The following is a 24,936-nucleotide window of genomic DNA, read 5'->3' on the forward strand; positions in this document are numbered from 1 at the left end:
TTTTTTTAGCCAACATTTAAAATCCAGAAATTTTTCATAAAAGAGATTTCTGACTTCGGAAAAAAAGGCAGTCTGGCAAAAATTGTCAAGAGCCAAGTATGCAGTGCTGTTTTTACAACACCAGAACACTTCACTCTTATCTGTTTTTTTTACTCACAACACTTCTAACACCGGATGTGTGTTTTTTTTCCCCCACACCAAGCAGTCCTCTAATTCTCTGCAGTCACCAGCTAGGTGTCCTGAGGTTCAGTTACATTCTGACACTGTCTCCCTGGAGTTAGCACAGCCTCACAGGGTCAGGACTCAGTCCCAGGCTGCCCCCTACTTCAGACACCAGACGTAGTCCCAGGCTGCCACCTGTACTTCTCATGGACCGACGGTACATTGGGGTTGTCGCACAGCCCCTCCTTGGGTTTGATAATTTGCTAGAACAGTTCACAGAGCTCGGGGAAAACAATTCAGTTACTGTTACTAGTTTATTATAAAGACTACAACTCAGAAACAGCTGGATAGAAGGGCTGCATGGGACAAGATGTGGGGAAGAGGGCCCTGGGCTTCCCCACCCTCTCCAGACGCGTCACCCTCCCAGCACCCAACGTGTTCACCATCCCGGAAGCTCTCTGAAGCCGTCATTTGGGAGGGTTTTATGGAGGTTTCATTAGATAGGCAGGATTGACGAAATCATTGTGATTGGTCACTGGTGATTAGCTCAACCTCTAGCCCATCTCCCTTTCCTAGAGGTTGCAGGGGGAACTGAAAGTGCCAACCCTCTAATCACGTGGTCGGTTCTTCGGGCACCAGCCCCTCTCTGGAATGTGTCCGTGGGCTCATCAGAAGTCACCTCAATATAAATTCTTGTGTGGTTGAAAGGGGCTTATTATAGGTAACAAAAGGCACTTCTCTCACCTCTGTCACTCGGGAAATACCAAGAGTTTTAGGAGCTCTGTGCCAGGAACTAGGAACACAAAGACCGCATGTGTATTCCTTATTGTCTGACAATATCACAGCAAGGAATGGCTGTCTTTTCGCTGAAGCCTCTGCTTTTCAGTTTGCCACGCTCTCCACCACTTTGCTGTCTCCTCAGCCCTGAGGCTGAGTCTCATCTGCCACCTGTCAGGGGGATCGCACTGTCGATTCTCTTACAGCAGAGAAATTTCTGTTGCCATTTCTAACAGACGTGAAACAACGAAAGGGAGACAGAGTGCCACGTACTAGAAAAATGGAAGCACCTTGCTTTGAGTAAGGAAAGAATATTCTTGAATGTTTCACATGTAGTCTGTGTTTTGGTGTCCAAAGAACTTCTTTTTCCTTTAAAAGTGGCTTGCTTGGGCTTCCCTGGTGGCGCAGTGGTTAAGAATCTGCCTGCTGGGGCTTCCCTGGTGGCACAGTGGTTAAGAACCTGCCTGCCAATGCAGGGGACATGGGTTCGAGCCCTGGTCCGGGAAGATCCCACATGTCGCGGAGCAACTAAGCCCGTGCACCACAACTACTGAGCCTGCACTCTAGAGCTCATGAGCCACAACTACTGAGCCCACGTGCCACAGCTACTGAAGCCCATGCTCCTAGAGCCCGTGCTCTGCAACGAAGAGTAGCCCCTGCTCGCCACAACTAGAGAGAAGCCCGCGCTCAGCAACGAAGACCCAATGCAGCCAAAAATAAAGAAATTAAATAAATAAATTTAAAAATGAACAAACAAACAAACAAACAAAAAAAGAATCCGCCTGCCAATGCAGGAGACACGGGTTCGAGCCCTGGTCCAGGAAGATCCCACGTGCCACGGAGCAACTAAGCCCACGTGCCACAACTACTGAGCCTGTGCTCTAGAGCCCGCGAGCCACAACTGCTGAGCCCGTGCGCCACAACTACTGAAGCCTGCGCACCGCAACGAAGAGTAACCCCTGCTCACCGCAACTAGAGAAAGCTTGCGCGTAGCAACAAAGACCCAATGCAGCCAAAAATAAATAAATAAAATAAACAAATTTTTAAAAATAAATAAATAAATTTCTTAAATAAATAGATAAATAAATAAAGTGTCTTGGTTGACTCTAACATTATATCTTTGTTTCCTGCAAACATGTGAGCTTAGGACTCTTATTCTTGAGACTGTATGATCTATGCTTGCGTTCAGCCCTGCAGTCAGAAAGGCCCATCACACCTGGGTATCGCTGTCCCGCTAGAGCACCCCCTGTCATTACTTCCTGTAAATTGTTCTGTGCTAAGACGTCAAAGACCTACGTGAGACATCTTGCTAAAAGTAGACCATGTTGTAAGGTAAGGAAGTTGTTGAGAAACACTGAACCTAGTTTGTGCTTACTTTGTGGACATTTGAATCCTATAACTGTGTCTCCCTCTTTATGAGCGTGAGAAGGTTTAGAGTCAAATGTTCAGCCCTTTGTCGACTGGCTAACTCTTAGCTTCATCTTTAGTTCACCTCTGCACGATTTTCTTGTTTTTTCTTTTTTCTTTTTTAGCAGAATCTTTTTATTACTTTTTTTTTTTTTTTTTTTGGTATTATTTTTAAAAGATATAAAAACAACTACTCCCATCAGTAGCAATACAAGGTTTAACATTTTAACCAGATTTTCTCAGGCCTTTTTCTGATACCTTTAGTAGCTAATTATTTTGTCTACCCGTTCTTCTACACGATTTTCTTAACTATTTTATATTATTTTTAAGTTTACATTTAAAATCTTAAATTTTTTTCTTTTGTGATAAGTACAGTTAATTCAGAGCTTTCTCCCTGCTAGCAGGCTTATCATAAGAAGACAGAGCTGTGTTCCATTTTTAACTATGACACGGTTAACATTTAACTTCCTACACCTCCTCCACCACCACAGAATTTGTCCCGGTGTACATTTACTTTTGAGCACCTTCACTGAAACGATGTGTGAACTTCGTTTGTTCTCTTACTTCTTCCACTTGTATTTCTGTTATTTTGTTTGCTTTATGTTTTGTTTTCTCTAGTTTTTGCTAAGGTATTCACTATGTGTGTTAGAGAACCTCTATAAATTGGACATCTCTTCACATATTAGTAAATGTATCAAGAAATGCATGAATTTTAATAAAAATAAAGTTTTCTTGTATGTATCAGCTCAAAGTGGCTGTAGGTAACAGTTACAATGAAATGAAGATTCATTATAAATCCTACCTGATCCTTTCAATAGACCTTTTTTTTTCTCCCAGCCTGTTTTGTTTGTATTAAGTTTAGAATATAGTCTTCTTTTGTGTCTGTGAATTGATGGGACACTTTTCAAAACTATGCTTTTCTGGATGGGCTAAAAAAAAAAAAGAAAAAGGCAGCACAGTGAAGTGATGAAGAGCTTGTGCTCTGTCTAGAAGAGACCTGGGTTTGAATCTTGACTGTATCTCTTGCTGTCTTTCTGACACTGGGAAGATAACTTCTCAGGGCCCAGTTTTCTCATCTGTAAAATGATTACAGTAATAATGGCTACCTTATAGTGGCATTGTTAGTGTATGAGATAATACATGAAAAGCACCTTGGAAAGGTAGGCTAAGTAATATTGGTCAAGTATACTTTAAGGCAAGAACCATTACTCGAGGTAAGATGGAACATTTCTTAATAATAAAATATTAAACCTACCAGGAACATTAAAACAATATAATAATTCAAAATTTTTCAACAGTCAGTAACATAAACTCAAAATTGACAGAACTATAAGGAGAAATAGTAAGTTTTTAACACATTTCTCTCAAACTGATAAAACAGGCAAATCAAAATCAGGAATAGTAGTGAAGATTTGAACAACTAAATTAACAAATTTAGCGTGTATTACAGAAATAAGAGTATTGAAGTGAGAAACTTTGGAATATAAAATCCTTTTAAGAGCACAGAACTTGCTCTCAGAAAAACTACCAAATGGCCATATGCTGGGCATTATAGCAAGTCACAAGAAAGTATTGCACTCATTTAGAGCATGATATCTGAACACAATGCAATTAAACTATAAATCAGTACAAAAAGATAACCAGAATATTCCAATATGCTTATAATTTAAGCAACGCACTTCTCATTTGCTTATGGGTCAAAGAAGAAATCACAATGGACATAGGAAATATTGTGATGAATTGTGATGGAAATAAAAAACAAAACTTGTTTGTTGGTTATCAGGAATAGCAGAGTACAGACCTTCAAAACCTACTCTTCTATAAAAACAGTGAGAATACCAGCAAAAATTGTCAGAATCAAATTCTTAACCAGGGGTATGCAACAATCTGAGGAAGGTTTTTTTTGCCCCCAGTAAATAGTATTTTTATTCTCATGTCAAAAAAGTATTTCTAGGGAATTCCCTGGTGGTCCAATGGTGAGGACTCCATGCTTCCACTGCTGGGGGCCTGGGTTCAGTCCCTGGTCGGGGAAGCTAAAATCCTGCAAGCTGCATGGCGTGGCCAAAAAAAAAAAAAGAGTGTTTCTATGATACGCATTAACAGTACAAAAATATTTTGAATATTGCAGTGGTCTTTTTTTCTCCCAAGACTTCTTGCAACAGTACACTAGAATATTTGATTTTTGGATTCTGAGAAGCCAGTGGCTAAAGTAGAAACTGAAGGCTTTTGTTGAGGGGTATGTGTGGGTACGGGGATGGCCCTTTTTCTTTGGATCCAGGCTCTGTACAGTAAAGAGGAGGCAAAAAACAACTAAGTTAAATTAAAAAATGATTTGTCTTTTAAGGCTCAGGATTGAAACTTGGCTTAGAAATGGGTTAAAGTAGGCTGTGGTGAAAACCCACTGTTCCTCAGAAAATTAGCTGAATTGCAATATGAACAGTAAGCTTTGTGATGTGTTAACATGTCCTTATTCCATTCCAACTTCTCCAGCTCTGCAAACTAGTAGCCTACAGTCATGGTAAAAACCAGTAGCCTGGCAGCCAGGGGAAGGGACAAAACAGAGTTGGAACTCTTTCAAAGTCCCATTCCTGGAGAACTGTCATTATATGGCAGTTCCCTGGAAACTCTCACTCACAAGGGTTGTGTTTGTTAGAAGTGACTCAGAGTTTGTCCAGCACGGAAAGCCTTTCTCTCCGGTGTTTCTCATAAACAATTATCTGCAGTTGTTTAACTTCACAGCTACCTGAGGCAGCAGTAACCGTTGGGGCAAACAGGAAGCTAATCAAATACTTAAAAGGAAAAGCCAGGGAGTGAGATGTTCGTAGGGGACTTTGAGAAGCTCCAGCATGTTCCTGGAAATCTAGAAGACCATGTACACGGGCAGGGCTGTGGGTATGCCAGGGAAGACTTGAAAAGGCCCTATATGCCCACCTCCACTTGGTATATTGATGTCTTGAGCAGGTAGACAGTGAAAGCTAAGGCACAGTTGTCAAATGCCTGCCTGGACATCGAAGGCGTGCCCTAATATACACACATAGAGCCCCTCAGCAAAGGCTAGGAGACTTACTGATTGAAGTCATTTAAGGATATCTCTGTCTAATCCTTACCTGACCACTAAGCTAATCACACAGGGATTTTAGTGGTTAAACACAACCAAGAATTCAGAATTTACCAAATTAGTTCAGTAACAACAGAAACAGCAAACAGAGAGAAAAGAAAAAAAACAAAACAAAACCCCTGGGTTGGGAGATAATCTGATTTAGAATTGCCAAATAATATTATTTAAAATGTTCAGCTTTCGTAAAAAAAATAAAAACATGAACTAGACACAGAAACAAGAGACTGTGGCCCGTAACACAGGGAAGGAAACAGCTAATAGAAACTGTCCCTTTTTTGGATAGATTTCACATATAAGTTTTGGATATTTGGGTCACTTCGGTTATTTTTTTGTCCAATGGGAGCATCAAAGTTACTATTGAAGCCTCTAGATTTCTTACAAACATAAATCTCTCTCCCGTTTCTCCTTTCTGTAGAGATGAGGAGGTTTCATTCTAGGTAAGATCTTGATATGATTATTGATTATTCTGGGTAGAATGAGGCCTAATCTCTACAGAAAGGGAAGAAGGGAGAGGGATTTTTATGTTCAATTGCAATGTTTTTCTATATATGATCATTCAAAACTCAGAGATTTAAAATTAGCAGGATGAAGGGTCATCACAAAAATCATATCAAGATTCATAGGGTATTTTCACTGGGGAGTGGGCTCAGAGTTATATATCCCTTTTATTGTATAGTCCTTTCTAATTGTTCTCAACAGCAATGTGAGACTCTGAGACACAGGAATTATTATGATGGTTTTAAGGATATAACTAAAATGATCCTATCTCTGAATAGAATGGAGACAGACAGATGACTGTGCTTGGAGCCCCATCACCTGTCACGGGGAACAGAGACCAACAGCAGGACAGACATAAGATCCCTGAGGCTCAGAAAATTTCTCCAGTGGCCTTTTACTCCTTTTGAGCCCCTTAGGAATGAGCTCTACAGTTCCTTGGGGTTTTCCTCTTCTCCATTCTTCCTCTGGTCCCTGCCCAAAGAGCTATAAAATTCCTGATTATAGCACCTCAGGCGTTTAGTAATGTCAAAAATTCCTTATTGCTAGTGTCAACGTCCAGGGCTACTTTTTTTTTTTTTTTTTGCAAAATGGTGGTGGTTTGTAAGACAACTATGGCCTTTGGAATTTACTGTTCATACTCTTGAAGTAGTTGTGGAGGCATAGTGAAAAGGTCAGGCCAGTTCCCATTTTGCATCAGGCAGCTTTATGACAAAGTCCTGCGAGTATCAGACGATGATAGCCAGCCGTATTCATTAAGACAATCCTTTTTATTTTTGTAAAACATAAAATCCAGTTAAAGTAGCTTGTCTGTTATTAAAGAGGCCCCCAGCAAAAGGGGTGGTGGGACAAAATGCTGCCATTCCAGTATGCTGTTGTTTTGCATTTCCAGTAATTGATGTCCTTTGCTCAGTAGTGACACATTATTGAACTTTTAAGCATTCCGTTATATCAGTATTGGAGAGGGATTAAAGCAATGAGAGTCTGCCAGTGTTTTAATCATTTTTTCCTAACTTTGGTCAGAGCTTCTCCACTTTTAACAACTTTGGGTTTAGGCCCTTCTGATTTTTCCATATGTCACTAAGCCAGATGATTACAAGCATTTGTTTGGCCTACATTTCCTTAAAAGTTCTGTCAGCTGGAGTCAACAACATCCACTAAAAAGTAGCTTTAAGTGTCTACCTGTATGGCTGGATAAAAAGAAAAATAGAGCCCCTGTCTTTCAAGGTCTTCCACTCAAAGATTGGTAAGGCCAATACTGATAGATACGAAAAGCACATAAACCACTTTGATGGTGAATTTTATGGCATGTGAATTATGTGACAGTTTTTAAAAGTGCCTAGACTTTGAAACAAAAAATGCATAAATAACATTCTAGGGGTAAATACAAATTATGGAATAGTTACAGCAAATTGATAATGGGAGAATTTGGTCAGAGGATTATTAAGGGGGAATTTCTTTCTACTTCGAAATTCATTGAAGAGAGTGGATTATGAGACCTATTTGAAGGGAGAACAGAGAGGCTCTGGAAAGAGCACAATCTGGGCTTAAAACATAACTGGCAAGAAATCTGGTAGATGATGACATTGTGAAATGAGTCAGTGAATTTGAGCCAAGTGGAGAATGAGTGGTACTCACGGATGCGGATTAAGAAGGCAAAGAAAAATAAGAATCTACAACATACATTTTTCTTCTGGGTTGTGCTGTTTTGTAAGTGTTTGGCTGCTCTTTTTCTGACTCTGCATTGCTTATGGCTCCCTGAATAGGTCATTGTTCGCCCACACAGGGCTTGACTTTAAACCCACTCCTGCTCTCAGAGGCGTAGGTGAGGCATTGGTGTGGCTCTGCGCCCTTCAGAGAAGCCTTGCTCTTGTTCCTTAGAAAGCATCCATCAGCAAATTGATGATGGGAGGTGGCCCGTCAGCACAGACCCCTGTAGAGGTCTTAAGTGGCAGAGTTTATGAAGAAACTTTGGCCTGAGAGCCCCTTGTAATTGTGCTGAGCTGATGGTGCCAGACCTAAAGCCTGATCTTGTTTTATTTTCCACTAAAATGTAGTGTTTGAAGAGAGACCACTTTTAAGTAATCAAGTGTTTTCAGTTTATTAGGGATGGTGTCCAGTCATTTGAAAAAAATAACCAACTGACATCCCATTCTGTTACATTAAAATCATGGCTTTAATCTTCCGGGAGAAGCAGAACCCTCTAGACCCCCGTGAAATGTTTAATCATCACATCTATTACTGATTGTAAATTTAACATCCTGTAAAGCCCGACTTAGGCATAATTTTCTTCTTCGATTGTTGTATTTTTTTTTTTTTTTTTTTTTAATTTTAAATTACCAAGGAACCTCAAACCAGTTACCCAGCTATACGTTAGTGTGGACGCCAGCACCAAAGAGAGCCTGAAGAAAATTGACCGCCCGCTCTTCAAGGATTTCTGGCAAAGATTCCTCGACAGTTTAAAAGCCTTGGCTGCAAAGGTAAGAATTATGACATCTTAAAAAAAAGATTTGTTTTTTCTTTAAAAAAAAAAAAAAAAAGACTAAAATCTTCAACTTTTTTCTAGACTTCCACTTTTATTATTCAGTAAATATTTATTGAGTTCTTCTTAAGTTTCTAGCACTCTGCCTTATATATATTGTATGTCCTTCATGTATTTCAGGAGAGAGGTGCACACTCCCAAAGCTAATTAATAAAACACGGGTAAGCGCAGTACATAGCAATCCTAGAAGAGGTGTCAGCAAATAGTATATGTTTAAATATGAAGTTAGTTTTCCTGAATTTCTAGAACAAAATTTCCTGCCCAATAAGGAACTCAATCCCAGAATGTCCGACCCCAATGTCTTTTCCTGCAAACAGTTGCCCCTTCTTAAGTCTTCCTATTCTTTTTGACCTAAGGTACCTTCTGGTTCTTCTTTTCCATTGGCCCCTATGTCGATAGTTGGTATTTTCTGTTAGTTCTACCTCTTCTTCTCTTGTAGCCATTTCCCCTTTTCTGTTCTCTTTGCTTCTACCCTGCAGTTCCTCTTGCTTTACCCAAACCTAACTGATACTGACAGTCACTACGGGAGCTTAAAAAATTAACAGTTTCCTATTCCTAGGGGGATTTGAGAATCTGCATTTTAAACATCTTGGGTGATTTTTGATGTGCAGCCAAATACATGGAAGTCACTGTCCCAGAAAACCTGCCTTTCTCTCCTTTGCCCGGCACTTACTGTGCCATTCCCACCCCATCGCCGTCGGGCTGCAGTGAACGTTTCCAGACTCATCATTCACCATGTTCCCCAGGAATGCTACACATCCCTGCTTGTCTTGCTGTTTCTGCAGGTGTGCCCAGCACTTGTCCCGAGTCGTTGGTTACCTCCTCAGAACTTAGACTGTCCTTTCTTTCCATTTCTTCGACTTGTAGAAATTCTCTGCAACCTTCAAGTCTCAGCTTCGTTATTACCTCTACTGCGAAGCCGTTTTCAGTTGCAAATAGCTGCCCCCTGTCTCCCTTCCCAAGTTTTATATCTGTAAATACACTTCATTTCCTCTGTTTTATCCTAGCTTCTCTCTCCCCAACTGGACTCCTTACTCATGTCTGAATTCTAACACAACATATTTAATGGTATTTGATAAATGTTTGTTAAAAGAATGAATGAGTGGAGACTCAACCAGAGCTCTGTAGTAGTAAGATGTACTGTACACATTTTCTTGACTTTTCAGCTATCGGAACTGCCTCGCACCTCCCCCCCTCCCCCCTCCCCCCCCCCCCCCGCCCCCCGTTTTTATGCTTGAGAAGTTAAATCAGTGCCTTTTTTGGTGATTAACACTGACATTATTTAAGACATTCAAAATAGGCATTGGTTTCTGATCTGTCTTGGATTATTTATAAAGCTAGCAAATCAGATGCTTTTTGGTTCCTAAATTTTCTTCGTCTCTGGACTTCACCTTCAGCTGTATCCTCATTGCTTATTGCTGAAACAGGAGATACATAGCATAAAAATCAGAACGGATTTAGATGGAAGTAAACAGCAGGGGCTGGCAGTCTCAAACACATATGAGATTGTTATCTAGACCATATCCTGAGTCGGAGTGTGGAAGATGAGAAATAGGCATTAGCAGGATGGCTCAATAGCCTCCTTTTTGCCTTTTGGCCAAAATTTTCCACAAAATGAATTCGTGTCTTGAAGTTACAAGTAAGCCTTCGGATGTCCAGTTCAGTTGTAAGTACTCTGGATTGACTCATTGATAGTAACGCACTAACTTAAAGTTCTACAGTATTTTCTAACCCATGAGCTTCTTACATATAATATCATAATTGTGTCCACGTAACTCTAGTTGGAAAAGTTTCCTTGGGCTGTTTAAAGTAGCTGCTCTCAGATTAGGGCAATTGCTCTCTAAGCATTTTGTCGCAGTTAGTTTATGTTTCTCATTCTTGTATTGTTTATACTGTCATTTAAGAAAGATCTGCAGCAGGAAGCTGCTGTCAAAATAAAAAGTTTTCTTTAAATTAACTCAAGCTATGTTATTTCCTTTTGAATGTCTGATATTGGTACATTAGATACTATCAAGAAAGGTCGACTTTACTGCTGTATAATACTGAAAAATAAGACATTTATGTTGTGACTATACTTATCAGCTGGGGTCAAGTGTATGATCACTATCATCTGATAATCATTTGAGTTTTTAAATGAAAACTTTGAAATTAAATTGATATTTGAGATGTTTCAATTAGAACGTCCATACTATTATCTTCTGTTACTTGTTTGAGATTTTAGTATACCTGAGCAAGAAAAGACATTTGAAGAGAAAGAATTTCTTAAACTTTATAAACAAAGACATCCGATTTTTCCTAAGCTTTTCAGCCTACGTATGATCTAGTACCACCCAAAGTAGAAGAAGGTAGCATATTTTGTTTTATTACTCTTGGCAAGTATAAAGGTTACATTTCAAGATTTTTATCCTTTGTCTAAATGTTCCTTTTCAAATATGAGGGGAGAAATAGATTGGTATTTGAGTATGTGGGGCTAAAAAGCAATTCCATCAAGATAACACAGCACAAAATGTGTTAGCTTCAATTTCTGGACATGACAGCTACTTGTCAAACAGTCCTTTTTTTAAAAAAAATAAAAAGAAATCCGTCTTGTGCAGGACAGCACTGCCTACCTTTGGCAGTAGACTTTTTTTTTTAAATAAATTTATTTATTTATTCATTTACTTAATTTTTGGCCGCGTTGGGTCTTCGCTGATGTACGCGGGTTTTCTCTAGTTGCTGGGAGCAGGGGCTACTCTTTGTTGGCGGTGCACGGGCTTCTCATTGCAGTGTGGCTTCTCGTTGTGGAGCACGGGCTCTAGGCGCGTGGGCTTCAGTAGTTGTGGCACGTGGACTCAGTAGTTGTGGCTTGCAGGCTCCAGAGCACAGGCTCAGTAGTTGTGGCGCACAGACTTAGTTACTCCGCTGATGTGGGATCTTCCTGGGCCAGGGCTCGAACCTGTGTCCCCTGCATTGGCAGGCGGATTCTTAACCACTGCACCACCAGGGAAGCCCTGGCAGTAGACTTTTATCAGCAGTGTGACCAGATGTGTTTCTGCTGGCACATTATTATGCCAAGTTGAAGATCCAGCAGGAAATGGAAGTAATTAATCCTTTTCCACGTTTGAGCAAGGATACTGATATTCTTGAAACCTCATGTTTGAAAGACAAAAATAATTTCCCGCATTACATATTTTTGGGTATCCAAAATGAACTTAGTTCTATGGATGTGAGCATGCATTGACCTGATGTTGTCAGAGGAATGTTGTCTCACTGTTAAGAAGGGCTTATTGTACATTAATGAGATGGCTCTGTATCTAATATTTAAATAAACCAAAGTATCCATGTGACCGCAACTGGCAGTTTTTAAAAAACAAATGTTTAATATTTGACCTTATCTCTGATTATAAAAATTCCACGTTGAATATAGAAATTTGGGGGGAAGTAAAGAGATATATAAAGAAACAAAGCAAGAAGCTACCTATTAATTCCAGGACCTTGAGGCAGCTACTACTGACGTTTTGAAGTAACACTTCTAGTTAATCCTTTGAGGGGGAGAGAGTGATTTGTTTTGCATATATGATTCAATTTTATATGTTGCTTTTTGTTGTTGTTAACACCGGGTCATGAGCATTTTTGCATGCTATTAAAGTTTCTCTGTGACCTTCAGGTTAAAGACAGCATAGTTTTTCATCAGTAACAGTGTGAGATAATATATATATTGGTCTCTGCCCCCAGTTCCCGGCACAGAGTTCCTAAAGCCCTTGTAACTTTCTAAGTGATAAGAGCGCTAGGAGCATCTTTTATTCTAATAAGGCACCTTGGAATTTTCAGCACCCCCCTGCCCCCCCACCCCCCCACACCCCTCTCTAGAGAGGGGAGATGGGCTGGAAATGAAGTTAGTAATTGATTGTGCCTGCGAGAGGAAACCTCCATAAAAATCCCACTAAGGGGTTTGGGGAGCTTCCAGGTTGGTGAACATATCCACCTATCAGGAGGTTGATGCGCCCCCAACTCCATGGGGACAGAAGTGCCCGTGCTCAGGACCCTCCCAAGACCTCGCGTTATGCGTCTCTTCATCTGGTTGTTCATCTGTACCCTTTAATAAACTGGTTAACCTAAGTCAGTGTTTCCCTGAGTTCTGTGAGCTGCTCTAGCAAATTAATCACACCAGAGGAGGGGGTTATGGGAACCTCTGATTTAGAGCCCATCAGCCGGAAACACAGGTGATAACCTAGACTTGGGACTGGCCTCTCAAGTAGGGTGCAGTGTCAGAATTGAGTTAATTTGTAGGACACCAGCTGGTGTTGCAGAGAATTGCTTGGTGGGGGAAAATCCCCCCGCACATTTGGTGACCAGAGGTGTCAGAAGTGAAGTGTTGTGTGTGAGTGGTAAAGCAGACACATGGGAGAGGAGACTGGGTTTTTCCCCCCTCACTCAGTTTCCTGCTTGTTGGCCGGTATCAGGGTCTCGCAAGAGTGTGTTCCAGCCTGCTTCTTCATATCGTGGGGGCCTGAGTGTAAATCAGGTTCCTGTCCTGAGCACACCTGAGAGGGGGCCTTGTGCCTCTGCCGCTCTCCAGTTGCAGCATGCACATTTTGTTACTTTCTAACATTTCTAAAGTCAGATGGCCGGAGATGGCATGTCATATTTAATTGCTAGCATTGTTACTTTCATAAAGGAGAGACATAAAATGATGGTACATAAAATAATTGTGTGTCTTACAATCTCGAGTATCTTAGAGTCAATGAAATAGCCTATCTTCTTCCCTCCCTCCCTTTTAGGATAAGCTAATCACCCCTCCATCATTCTGACTAGTTCCCCTGCTTATTGATCTGTTTGGTTTATTTCCACCTCCCCGTGTTGATGCCAAAGTCTTCTCTTGAGCCTTAGTCCATCTGGCTGTGGTCTGGATATTTGTTTCTTCTTCTTATCGTTTCTTAGGCTTTATCTTGCCCTTTACCTCTATCTAAACTGTGTGTACACCCTCTCTGTAGGCATGGATCTTCCAGGGTGTTGATTCCACCCATCTTGGGTTTAATGCCATTTCACCCTCCTCTGGTTGGCTAAAAGGATATTCTGGTTTTAGCCACTTTTGAAATCAGACCAAGACTGCTGACCTTGATCTCTCCCATGGTGTTTTCCAAAGCCAGTGCCTACGAACTGTTTGGCTTCCCCCAGCCCCAGAAAATTCCCTAGTAAATAGGTTTTCTCCAGACCTGACTTCTGCCTAAGCTTATTAAGGAAAGATGAACGTGTTGCATCTTAGGTTCATGTTGAGACATTAAGTGATGTCTAGTAGATCACTGCTTACATGACTTGGGGACTCAGAGGAATGTTGGAGTGTGAATATGTAGATTTAGAAGTCGTCTCTGTAGCAGTAGATTGCAGGTGAAGGCAAGAAAGTGGATGGAATTATCCAGGAAGTGTCTAAAGAGGGCCAAAGAAGGAAGCTTAGGGAAGACAACTTTTCAAGCTTTCAAGATGAAGAGCGTATATAGAGAGTGACTCTGGGAAGAATTTGATAATGGTGTTGGTACAATCCCATGCAAGTATTGTGCATTACATACACTTCAAAGAAACAATGAGTTTTCATGAAGATATTGAGGGAAGGTTAAGGCGTGATGAAAAAGAAACTTGGTTTACCAGTTGGCCTCTAATGACTGTGTCAAAACGAAGTAGAATGCAGTGTTTTGCATAGAAACCATTGTGTAGTGGGTCGAATGGAAGGATGGAAGTGGGGAGAGTGAACAAAAGATATTAACATAATGAATATTAACCTTTTGAACCCAGAGCAATAATATTGTTTAACGAAGAAATTAAAGGCATTTCCTTTTATGAGGTTAAACATCAGATAACCATATCTGCTAAAAGCAAGTTAGAAAATAAATATTCCCATAATGAAGAAAATAAGATGGCTTATACGCCACCAGAATTCAAAGGTAAAAACACTATTACTATAGTGCTGTTTTTCTTCCAGAGTTTATGTGTATATAAGTGTGTGTGTATTTTAATTCATGTGTATATAAGTGTGTGTGTATTTTACTTATAAAATGAGATCATTACATATTTTTACAACTGTACTTTTTATTTAAAATATCATGAACAACTCTGTCAACTTCTGTCACCATACATTATTTTGCCCATTCTTGAACTTTTACATTTATTTTTGATTTGACTATTTTTGACCTTTACACAAGTAGAACCATTTATTATGTATTCCTTTGTGTCTGATTTTTTTTTTTTTTTTTGCTCAGTAACCTGTTTGAGATTTCTCCATGATGTTATATGCGATAATTCATTCATTTTTACTGCTATATAGTATATGACTATACAACAAACTATTCAGTGTTTCTACCATTGGTGGACATTTGAATTGTTTTATGGTTTTCACTATTATGAATAATTTTTATGGACATTCTTGTAGATATATGAATATACCTGCATTTCTGTTGGGTAAATATGTAGACCGGAATTGTTAGATTACAGGGTAAGTGTACATCCCACTTTAGTAGATACTACCAGTTTTCCAAAGTAATTGTACCAATTTACATTTCTACCAGCGGTGTGTGAGAAGACCGGTTGTTCTACATTCTCTGACCTCCCCCCCCACTTTAAAATTTAGCCATCTTCATTGTTGTTTAGTGATATTTTCACTGCAGTTTTAGGTTGCATTTCCCCAGCGAATACCTTTCAATTTGAATACCTTTACAGATGCTGATTGGACATTTGGCTATCCTTTTTATGTGAATTATGTGTTCAGTTCTTTTGTTCCTTATTTATTTGGATTATTGTTGATTTTTTATTGACTTGTAGATGTTCTAAAATATATTCTGGATACAAGAGCTTTGTCAGACACATGTTTTCAAGATACCTTCTAGTCTGTCTTTGCCTTTTTACTCTTAATGATATATTCTGATAAACAAAAGTTCTGAATTTTAACAAAGCCCAATTTATTAATTTGTTGAAGTTTTATGGTTAGTGCTTTTCATGTCCTGTTTATGAAATCTTTGTCTACCCCAAGGTCATGAAGATATTTTCTTATTTGTTTTTGTAAAAGCTTTATTTTTCTTTCACATTTGGGACTATGAATCATCTCAAATTAATTTTTTTTAGGGTAATTTGAGGAGGGTTTATTTAGTAAGGGCTTAATTATAAAAGTGTATGGAAGGAATAGGGGAACCATTGGAATTGTGCCAAGGATCCTGGGGCCAGCAGCACCAGAGTATTACCATCCGCACAAGTGTCCAACAACAGGGGGATTGATTGCTAATATGAGTGGCTGACACTCACCAAATATTGGGTGGAGAGAGCTTTAAGCTTCCCCTTGTCCGTTTTTGCATTCTGATAGAAGTTTAGGGCGTATTTCTGGGCAAAGCTCTCAGGGGATACAGTTTTGGTAAGAGGGAGCAAAGAGTTAATTCAAAACTCTTGTTCATGCTTTTGCCCATAGGTGGATGAGGACTAGGTAGGCTGGGAGCTGGTCCTTCTTCGGGGGATTCTCTGACCTGGGGAGGCCTAGCTAGACCAAAGTACAGCCCAAAGGAAGGAGTAAGTGGTTTGGGGCAATTCTGCTGAGGGTCTGAAGGACAAGGCCTTGTCCTGGGGATACCTTTTTCTTTTTTCTTAAGGCAAAAAAAAATTTTTTTTTCAATTTTATTGAGAAATAATTGACATATATCACTGTATCAGTTTAAGGCCTGTAGCCTGATTGTTTGAGTTACATATATTGTGAAATGCTTGCCACATCCATCTTTTTATGTTTTTATGATGTTAATTAGCATTCTTTTACTTCCACTCAGAGAACTCTCCCTTTAGCATTTCTTGTAAGGCGGGTCTGGTGGTGATAAACTCCCCCAGGTTTTGTTTGTTTGGGAAAATCTTTCCCTCTCTTTCTGTGTCTGAAGGACAGCCTTACGGGGTATAGAATTCTTGGTTGACAGTTATTTTCTTTCAGTATTTTGAGTATGACAGCTCATTCTCTCCTGGCCTGAAAAGTTTCTATTGCAAAATTCACTGATTGTTTCATGGGAGTTCCCTTGTGAGTTCTCTTTTTTCTCTCACCACTCTTAAAATTCTTTCTTTGACTTTCGACAATTTAATTATAGTGTGTCTGGGTGTGATCCTGTTCAATTCAACCTATTTGGGTCCTTTGGGCCTCATGGATCTGGATGTCCATTTCTCTCCCGAGGTTAGGAAGTTTTCAGCCATTATTGCTTTAAATATACTTTCTGTCCCTCTATCTTTCTCTTGTCTTTCTGGAATTCCCATAATGCGAATATTGTTTGTTTTCATGGTATCCCATAATTCCTGTAGGCTTCCTTCGATTTTTCATTTTTTTCCCCTTTTTGTTCCTTTGACAGTTTCCAATGTTCTGTCCTCCAGGTTGCTTATTATTTTGTTTTGCTTTCTTTTTTAAATGCGCGGTGAGTCTAATTTTGAAACTCTATTGAATTCTTTAGTTCAGTTATTCTATTTTTCAGTTCTAGGATTTCTGTTTGGGTTTTTTTGATGGTTACTGTTTCCTTGTTGAACTTCTCATTTTGTCCATGCATTGTTTTCTTAATTTTGTTTAGTTGTCTCTCTGTGTTTTCTTGTAGTTCACTAAACTTCCTTAAGAGGGTTATTCTGAGTTCTTTGTGTGATAGTTCATCAGTCTCCATTTCTTTAGAGTCAGTTGTTGGAGCTATTAGTTTCTTTTGGTGGTTTCATATTTACCTGATTTTTGATGATCCTTGGTTCCTTACATATTTTTCTATGCATTTGAGTAATTGGGCTCTTCTTCCTGACTTCACAGGTTTGCTTTGGCAGAGACAGTTCTTCACCAGGCAGCTCAGTTTGGGTTTCTGGGTGTGTCTGCTAGTAATGTCCTTGGGCAGCTGGGGCCTGCTATTCTGGTCTGTTTTGGGCGAGGCACTTGTTTGAGCTCTGAGAATGGGGATGGGGGGCAGTGTGCCACTGCCTGAGAAGTTTGTATAGGGCTGCTGGCTTGGTTCCCCACACAAGTGAGGCTGGAGGAGGGGCTCCATGGTTGCCTGGATTCTCTGATCAGGCTTACTCAATGGTCCTGACTGTGTACTATATTCTGTAGTAGGTGGGACTGTGAATTAGCTTCCCTGCCCTGGCAGGCCAGCCAGATGGGATCCAGGTCCTGTATAGCTGGTTGTTTGGGGACCTGAATCAGGCCAGAGTGTGCACTGAATTTCCTGGTCAGGGGAGGCCATCGGTTTTGCTCTGCAGATCAGGGAGGCATGGGCTGTGCTCTCTGTTCAGTGCCGCTGTACATAGGGCCGTTGAATGGGCTGTGCAGCTTCCCCTGTGCTCTGGTCAGACTCCCTGGTTGGACAGGCTGAAGGCTGTATTCAGCAGCAATAAGTGGGCCTGTGAATTAGATTCCCAGCCTGGGTGCAGCAGGAGAAGAGGCTCTAAAACTGGTAAAGCTTTTTGTTCTCACACCCCAGGTTTCCTGACTGAGCAGGGCCATTGGCTTTGGTCTGCAAACTATTGGCTCTGCCTGCCTGCCTCTCCGCTGGAGTCCTTCTGGGCTGCAGAGCTTCCAGGTGTTATCACCAGCCCTTCTGGTCAGATGAGGCTGGAGGACGCTGTCCACAGTGGATGGGATTGTGATTCAGCTCCTTGCTTGGGCACAGGCAAACCGGGCTCTAGGGCAGCAAAACTCCTTGTCTGAGGATCCGAATCAGGCAGATCTGCCCCCCGCCAAGTTCCCTGGTCAGAGCGCGCCCTGGGCGCTCTGCAGGTGAGCAGAGCCGCTGGTTGGGGTCACTGCCTGGACACTGCAGGTATGAACTCGGTCTCCCAAGATCCACGTGCTGGTTGTTGCAGGCCCCTCCCCGCTTCTCTGTGACAGTCAGATTCTGAGTGTTTGCGCCCGAAGATTCCCTGCAGTCCCCGTGGTACAGTATCAGAGTAGGGGCTCCCACAAAGCCACCCATTTTGCTGGGGGAAGGGAGGGTGCTGCCTGTCCCCGCTGGGTTCTCTTTTCCTATTGGAGGAACTGGAGACTTGGGAGACCCCGCTGTGTGCTGCTGCACTACCCTGGGGGAGGGGCAGTGTGGTCAACCTGCAGCCCCTTCTCTTACCTTCTGTTGCAGTCTGTCTTGGTCTCTGTGGTGCAGGGGGTGCTTCAGCCTCACCCCCGTGTTCTAGAATTCTCTCAGTGGTGTCTTGTGTTTGAATAGTTGTTAGTAGTTCTTCTGAGAGGGAGTGAAGTCAGGAACAACCTGTGTTGCCCTCTTGGTGATGTCACCCTCAGATACATTTTTATATATGGTATAACGTAGCAAGTCAAGGTTAATTTAAAATTTTGAAATCTGGTACTCTAGGTCTTCCAGCTTTTTCCTTCAACATCTAGTCGTCTTTCTCTTTGTGAATTCTGCCTTTGGTGATGTGTTTAAAAAGTCCTCACCCACCTCTCCTGGGTTATAAAAATATTTATGCATATTTTCCTGTTCTTTCATGGCCTAATTTAAAAAAACTTGACTCTTTAATCCAACTGGGATACAATTTCGTATTCATTTTTATTTAGTTATCCAGGATCATTTATTGAATAATTCATCCTTTATGCATTGACATGATAAGCTTATTGTATACTGAAACTTATATCAGTGCCAGTTCATTCCAAGGAGATGCTATATGTGTTGATTTTGACCTTTTTTTCCATTAACAGTGTGTCACAGACATTTTTTCCACAGTAGTAAATGTAACACTTCAGCACTGTTCTTATTGTCTGGGTACTATCTTATTCTGTGGGTCTAACAATTTAATTTGCAGGTCTTGTCTTTGGTGGCTTTCCCTTTCTCTCTCCTCCTCTTCCTCCTCCTCCTCCTCCTCCTCCTCCTCCCCCCCTAGTCTGTATCCAGCACTTATGTGCCAGCGGTGCCTTGTGCTATCTTATAACACGCCATCATAGTGCTTACCACGGTGGGTTGTGATTGCTTAGTTAATTGTCTTTCTTCTTGCAAACTGAAAGGTCCCGGAGAGAAGGCACAGTGTATGTCATGTCATTTTTGCTCATTGTTGTTTTCCCAGCTCTTATCACAGTGTGACACACAATAGCCACATGATAAATGCTTGGTGAATGAACAAATTAGATTTATCTCCTTTCCTTTTGATGTATATTTCATCGTTAACCCAACAGTCTGTCTTGTGTAGCAGTTAAGAGCTTGGGATTCTTAAATAAGACTGCTCATGTTGGAGTCCTGTCTCTACCACTTCCTGGCTAATATTGGTCAAGAGACTCAGTTTTCTCATCTGTAAAATGGGGTTAATCGCAGTGCTGCCCTCATAAGGTCTAGATAGAAACATCTAAAAACATCATGGGGTGCTTGTGTTTATGTTTTAACGTATAATGCCCTCTATCACCAATTTTGTATGTATGATTAAATATTTTGGAGATGTAAAAAACAGTAAATAAGACGGTAGATACCAATATAACTACTATCTAGCTTAAGAAATAAAACATTATAAATTCAGTTGCAGTCCCTGTGAACCTCTTTTCTTTCATATTTCCTTTCCTTCCCTCTATTTCAGAGATAATCTGTGTCCTGTATTTGGTGTTTATCATTCTATGCTATTTTTATACTTCACTCTATATTTACAACTTTGTAAACAACAGAGCTGTTTTTCATATTTTAAAACCGTATATAATAGTATCATCATAGCATTCTGCAAGTTGTTCTTCTTTGAGCATTAGAAAAAATCAAATTGGCCATTTTAACTATTTGTACATGTATAGTTCAGTGGTATTAAGAACGTTCACATTGTTGTTCAACCATCACCACAGTCTGTTTCCAGAGTTTTTTATCTTCCCAAACTGAAACTACACATCCATTAAGCAACAACTCCCCATTCCCTGCCCCCCGTCTTTTTATTGCTTATTTGTTTAATATTGTATTTGTGGATTTACTCATGCTGATACATTTAGCTTTTGAGACACTGTAAGTGCTCTGTAAGCATTCCATCTTATAAATATTCTACAATGTATTATTCATTCTCCTGTGGATGGGCATTTGAGTTTTTCTGAAGTTTTCAACTCTGCAGTGAACATTATTGAAAGTGTTTCTTTGTATACACGTGCAGTAGTTTCTTTAGGGTCCATACCCAGGAGTGAAAATTGTTGGATTTGTAGGATATACACATCTTCCATTTAACTAGATTTTTTCCAAGTACTCAGGGGAGTGGCTTTGGAGACTAGTGTATTTGAGTTTCCATTTTCTGTCCTCACAAATACGTGGTATTGTCAGCTTTTTAAGACACATACATCTTCCATTTAACTAGATTTTTTTCAAAGTACTCAGCTTTTTAACGTTTTTAGGTCTTAATGTATTGTCATGCTTTTTTAAGTTTTGCCAGTCTGATGGATATGACTTGGTATCCATTAGGACTTGTGGTTTTATTTTACGTTCCTCTATTTAGTGGGGTGAATATCTGTGGGATGTCCTCCACTACATGCAGGCTTGGCTCTAACCCTGGTCACCTTGCACCTGGCGGAGTGCTCTCCAGTGGGCCATTGCTGCAGCCCGTGTTCAAGGTGGTAAAGTGTGGGAGATGTTATTAGTTGGCTAGTCAGATGCTCTTGCTATAGTGAACTCCTTCACTGGCGAGAGTCCATCCTGATTCTCAACATCGATAGTACTACTTAGACAATACACACGTGGCCTACTGCGTTCTGGGGCCACAATGCCTGTGTTTGAATTCTGGGTCCACCCCTCAGAGCTTTGTCAACTTAGGCAGCATCCCTGTGCTTCAATTCCTTTACCTGTAAGATGGGGATAAAGGAGCACTTACCTCATAGGCTTGTTTTGAGGATTAAATGAATTATTGTGGAAAGTGCTTACTGGAATGGCCTATAAAACAGAGTAAGACTTAACAAATGAAAACTCATATTATAAGCCACCAAGATGGTTTAGTGAGAATTTATAATCTGTATGTCATGTTGAGGACTTTATGTCCTCGGTTTTAAAAATATGTATATTCTTTTAAATAGAAATTATTCAGCTGACTTAAATTTGTATCTATTTTGAGTATGTACATTTTAAAGTCTTCTGAGTTTACCTGGTCTCTGCTTTGAATGTTTATTCTCAAGACCAGAGATTGTTTGTTTGTTTATTTTAACTCTGTAACTCTCTCTAAGCAGGAGAACTTCATTGCAGAAGGGAGGTTCTGAAAATAATTTTGATACAAACATCTGCAGTACATAATCTTCCCTTTTGCCTTACTTCATATGTATTTATCTGTGGATCATTTTTTATCTTAAATTTTAACATGGAACAAATGTTGGTAATACTTGAAGCAAGTATATATAGACACATGCATACACATATATGTGTATACACGTGTATGCATATATATTTTTGTGGCATCTCCATATTTATTTACATATATGTATAAAGTATATATAAAATATATATTTTTTGCAGTAGCTCCAAATAAAAAAATGTAAGTTCCCAAACACTGGAAACTGTAATGATCACCATATGAAAAAAATTCTGTTTCCCTCTTAGACTTATCTTCATGAATCATCATTTTGCTTCATGATCTGTTAACGTTAGAGGGATAAGATCCCTTGATTTTGCCTGTAGACCTCATAAAAATACCAGTCAAGCATCTTGTTTCTTTCCTTAAATACTTCTCAGTCGTATAATGGTGTATTTTGGGATAAGGATAGTTCTGGAAAAAAGATTTTTAAATGAAGTCTTAAAATAAAGGTAATAAATTGAATAAAGTTAGGAAAGTTTAAAAAGTACTGAATTTAATGAAAATGCTACTACCAATCATTAAGAAAAAGACCAATAAAACAGTAGAAAAATAAGCCAAAGATAAAAACCCTTAATGGAGCATGAAATGCAAATGGCTTTTAAATACAAATAAAAATAACAGTAAGGAAACAAGTACTCTCATATATTTCTGGTGAGAATACAAATTGGTACACTCTCACCTTTGAAGGACACTTTTTTTAAAAAAATATTTTCACTTTTTAAAAAAAAATATATTTATTTATTTATTTATTTATTTATTTATTTATTTGGCTGCGTTGGACCTTCGTTGCTGCGCGTGGGCTTTCTCTAGTTGTGGCGAGTGGGGGCTACTCTTCGTTGTGGTGCGCGGGCTTCTCATCGCGGTGGCTTCTCTTGTTGCGGGGCGTGGGCTCTAGGTGCATGGGCTTCAGTAGTTGTGACATGCAGGCTCAGTAGTTGTGGCTCGTGGGCTCTAGAGCGCAGGCTCAGTAGTTGTGGCGCATGGGCTTAGTTGCTCCGTGGCATGTGGGATCTTCCCGGAGCAGGGCTCGAACCCGTGTCCCCTGCATTGGCAGGTGGATTCTTAACCACTGCGCCACCAGGGAAGTCCCTTAAGGACACTTTTATGCTGTCTATTAAAATAAAAAGTGCATGTGCCTTTTGAGTGAGCAGTTCATATCAAGTAATTTACCCTGAGACATACTTCCATCCACATGAAGTAAAATATATACAAGATTATTCATTGTGACGTTACTTATAATAACAAAAGATTGGAAGCAAACTAAATATCCATCAGTAGAGAACCAATTAAATAAATTACAATATGCACCTATACATTTGAATTCTTTTTCACTTGAGCGTCTGGAGGTGGAGGGAGCTCTTTGGCTGTTTTCCTCTTTGCACCTTTTCAGAGTGTTACTTATTTTCAAAAAGGATAATAACCATCGAGGAGCTGCCCCAAGAAGATAATTCTTTCTAGGGAAGAGAATTGTAAAAACTTGTATATCCTTCTTCTTTCTAGTAGTAACAGACATTATTGAAACTTGAGTAAAGCAGAGAAGGTGGGATAGAAGCTAAAAAGCCCCTAGCAGAGAGCAGAAATTTGATGGATGTCAGATCATAGTGGGTTATAGAGAGTGGGTATTTTAATTGTCTCATGTACAAACATTTTCATTTTGAGCTCTTATTTCATCAACATTACACATATTTGTTTTTCCTAACTATTCTAACCAACACATAATATAATTTCCCAAGACTTAACGCTAGTAATTAGTCATCTTAAACATGTTATTTGATCACCATTTGATACAACGTTTACTAAAAAACATTGAGCTTTTGGGACTTCCCTGGCGGTCCAGTGGTTAGGACTTGGCGCTTCCACCACACGGGGCACGGGTTCGATCCCTGGTTGGGGAACTAAGATCCCACATGCCAACGTGGCCCAAAAAAAAAAATTTTTTTTATACTCCATCTCCTGTTGTTTCTGTTTGTTTGTTTTCCACCTGTTAGAAGCTTTCAGGCAGTGATTTTTTCTGTAGTTAGTGTTTAGTCAAAGTATATGATTGGAACCTCATGGGGGTCTTTATGGTCCTCGGAAAGTGAGCATAGTGGAGGTGTGTGACTCCATCATGGCACCATACCAGCTTCGTGACCTTGGCAAAACTACTGAGCTCTGTAACCTTTGTTTTTCTCACCAGTTAAGTGGGATTAAAGTATTGATAGTTCATGACTCACCAGATTGTGTTGAGGGGTTAAGTGATATAACACAAGTAAAACTCTTAGTACATTGCTTGGCACATGGGTTCAATAGTGTTAGTGCTATAAATTGTTAAAAAAATTAGTTCTGATCTAAGTAGTGATCATTTGCCTCTTAAAATAATTTTTGGTTACAAATGATTCTCAACACTTTGGAGACTGTTTTTACTGCATTCATTTCAGCCACCTCTTACTTCGAGCTTATTATGTTTCAAGTCCTGTGCTAGATAGACCCTGGATATAATTATATCTAGGATGTGGTCTGAGCCCTAGAAGAATTGCAGTGTCCTGGGGACAAATAACAGGCATAGCTCACTTCACTGCACTTCGCTTTACCGTGCTTTGCAGATATTGTGTTTTTCACAGGTTGAAGGTTTGTGGCAACCGTGTGTCGAGCAAGTCTTTATTGGCACTATTTTTCCAACAGCATTTGCTCACTTTGTGTTTCTTTGTCACGTTTTGGTAATTCTGGCACTATTTCATACTTTTTCATTACAATTATATTTGTTATGGTGTCTGTGATCAGTAATCTTTGTTACTACTACAACTAGCTGAAAGCTCAGATGACAGTTAGCATTTTTTTTTTTTTTAAAGATTTATTGATTGATTGATTGACTGATTGATTGCTATGCTGGGTCTTCGTTTCTGTGCTAGGGCTTTCTCTAGTTGCGGCAAGCGGGGGCCACTCTTCATCGCGGTGCGCGGGCCTCCCACCATCGTGGCCTCTCTCGTTGCGGAGCACAGGCTCCAGACGCACAGGCTCAGGAGAGCACAGGCTCCAGACGCACAGGCTCAGTAGTTGCGGCTCACGGGCCTAGCTGCTCCACGGCATGTGGGATCTTCCCAGACCAGGGCACGAACCCGTGTCCCCTGCATTAGCAGGCAGACTCTCAACCACTGCGCCACCAGGGAAGCCCACAGTTAGCATTTTTTAACAATAAAGTATT

General features: G+C 40.2%; 1 protein-coding gene across 3 annotated transcripts in view; it reads left to right on the plus strand.

Moving 5' to 3' along the window:
* Window positions 1-24,936, plus strand: part of LOC137778715 (S-adenosyl-L-methionine-dependent tRNA 4-demethylwyosine synthase TYW1) — a 206,782-nt gene that overhangs the window by 76,108 nt on the left and 105,738 nt on the right. For all 3 annotated transcript variants that reach the window (XM_068565973.1, XM_068565972.1, XM_068565971.1), the window contains exon 13: window positions 8,304-8,439. In XM_068565973.1, the coding sequence (XP_068422074.1) occupies window positions 8,304-8,439 (136 nt within the window). The remainder of the gene's footprint in view (window positions 1-8,303; window positions 8,440-24,936) is intronic.

This window comes from Eschrichtius robustus, chromosome 16 (genome assembly GCF_028021215.1).
Source record: "Eschrichtius robustus isolate mEscRob2 chromosome 16, mEscRob2.pri, whole genome shotgun sequence".
Taxonomy (NCBI): domain Eukaryota; kingdom Metazoa; phylum Chordata; class Mammalia; order Artiodactyla; family Eschrichtiidae; genus Eschrichtius; species Eschrichtius robustus.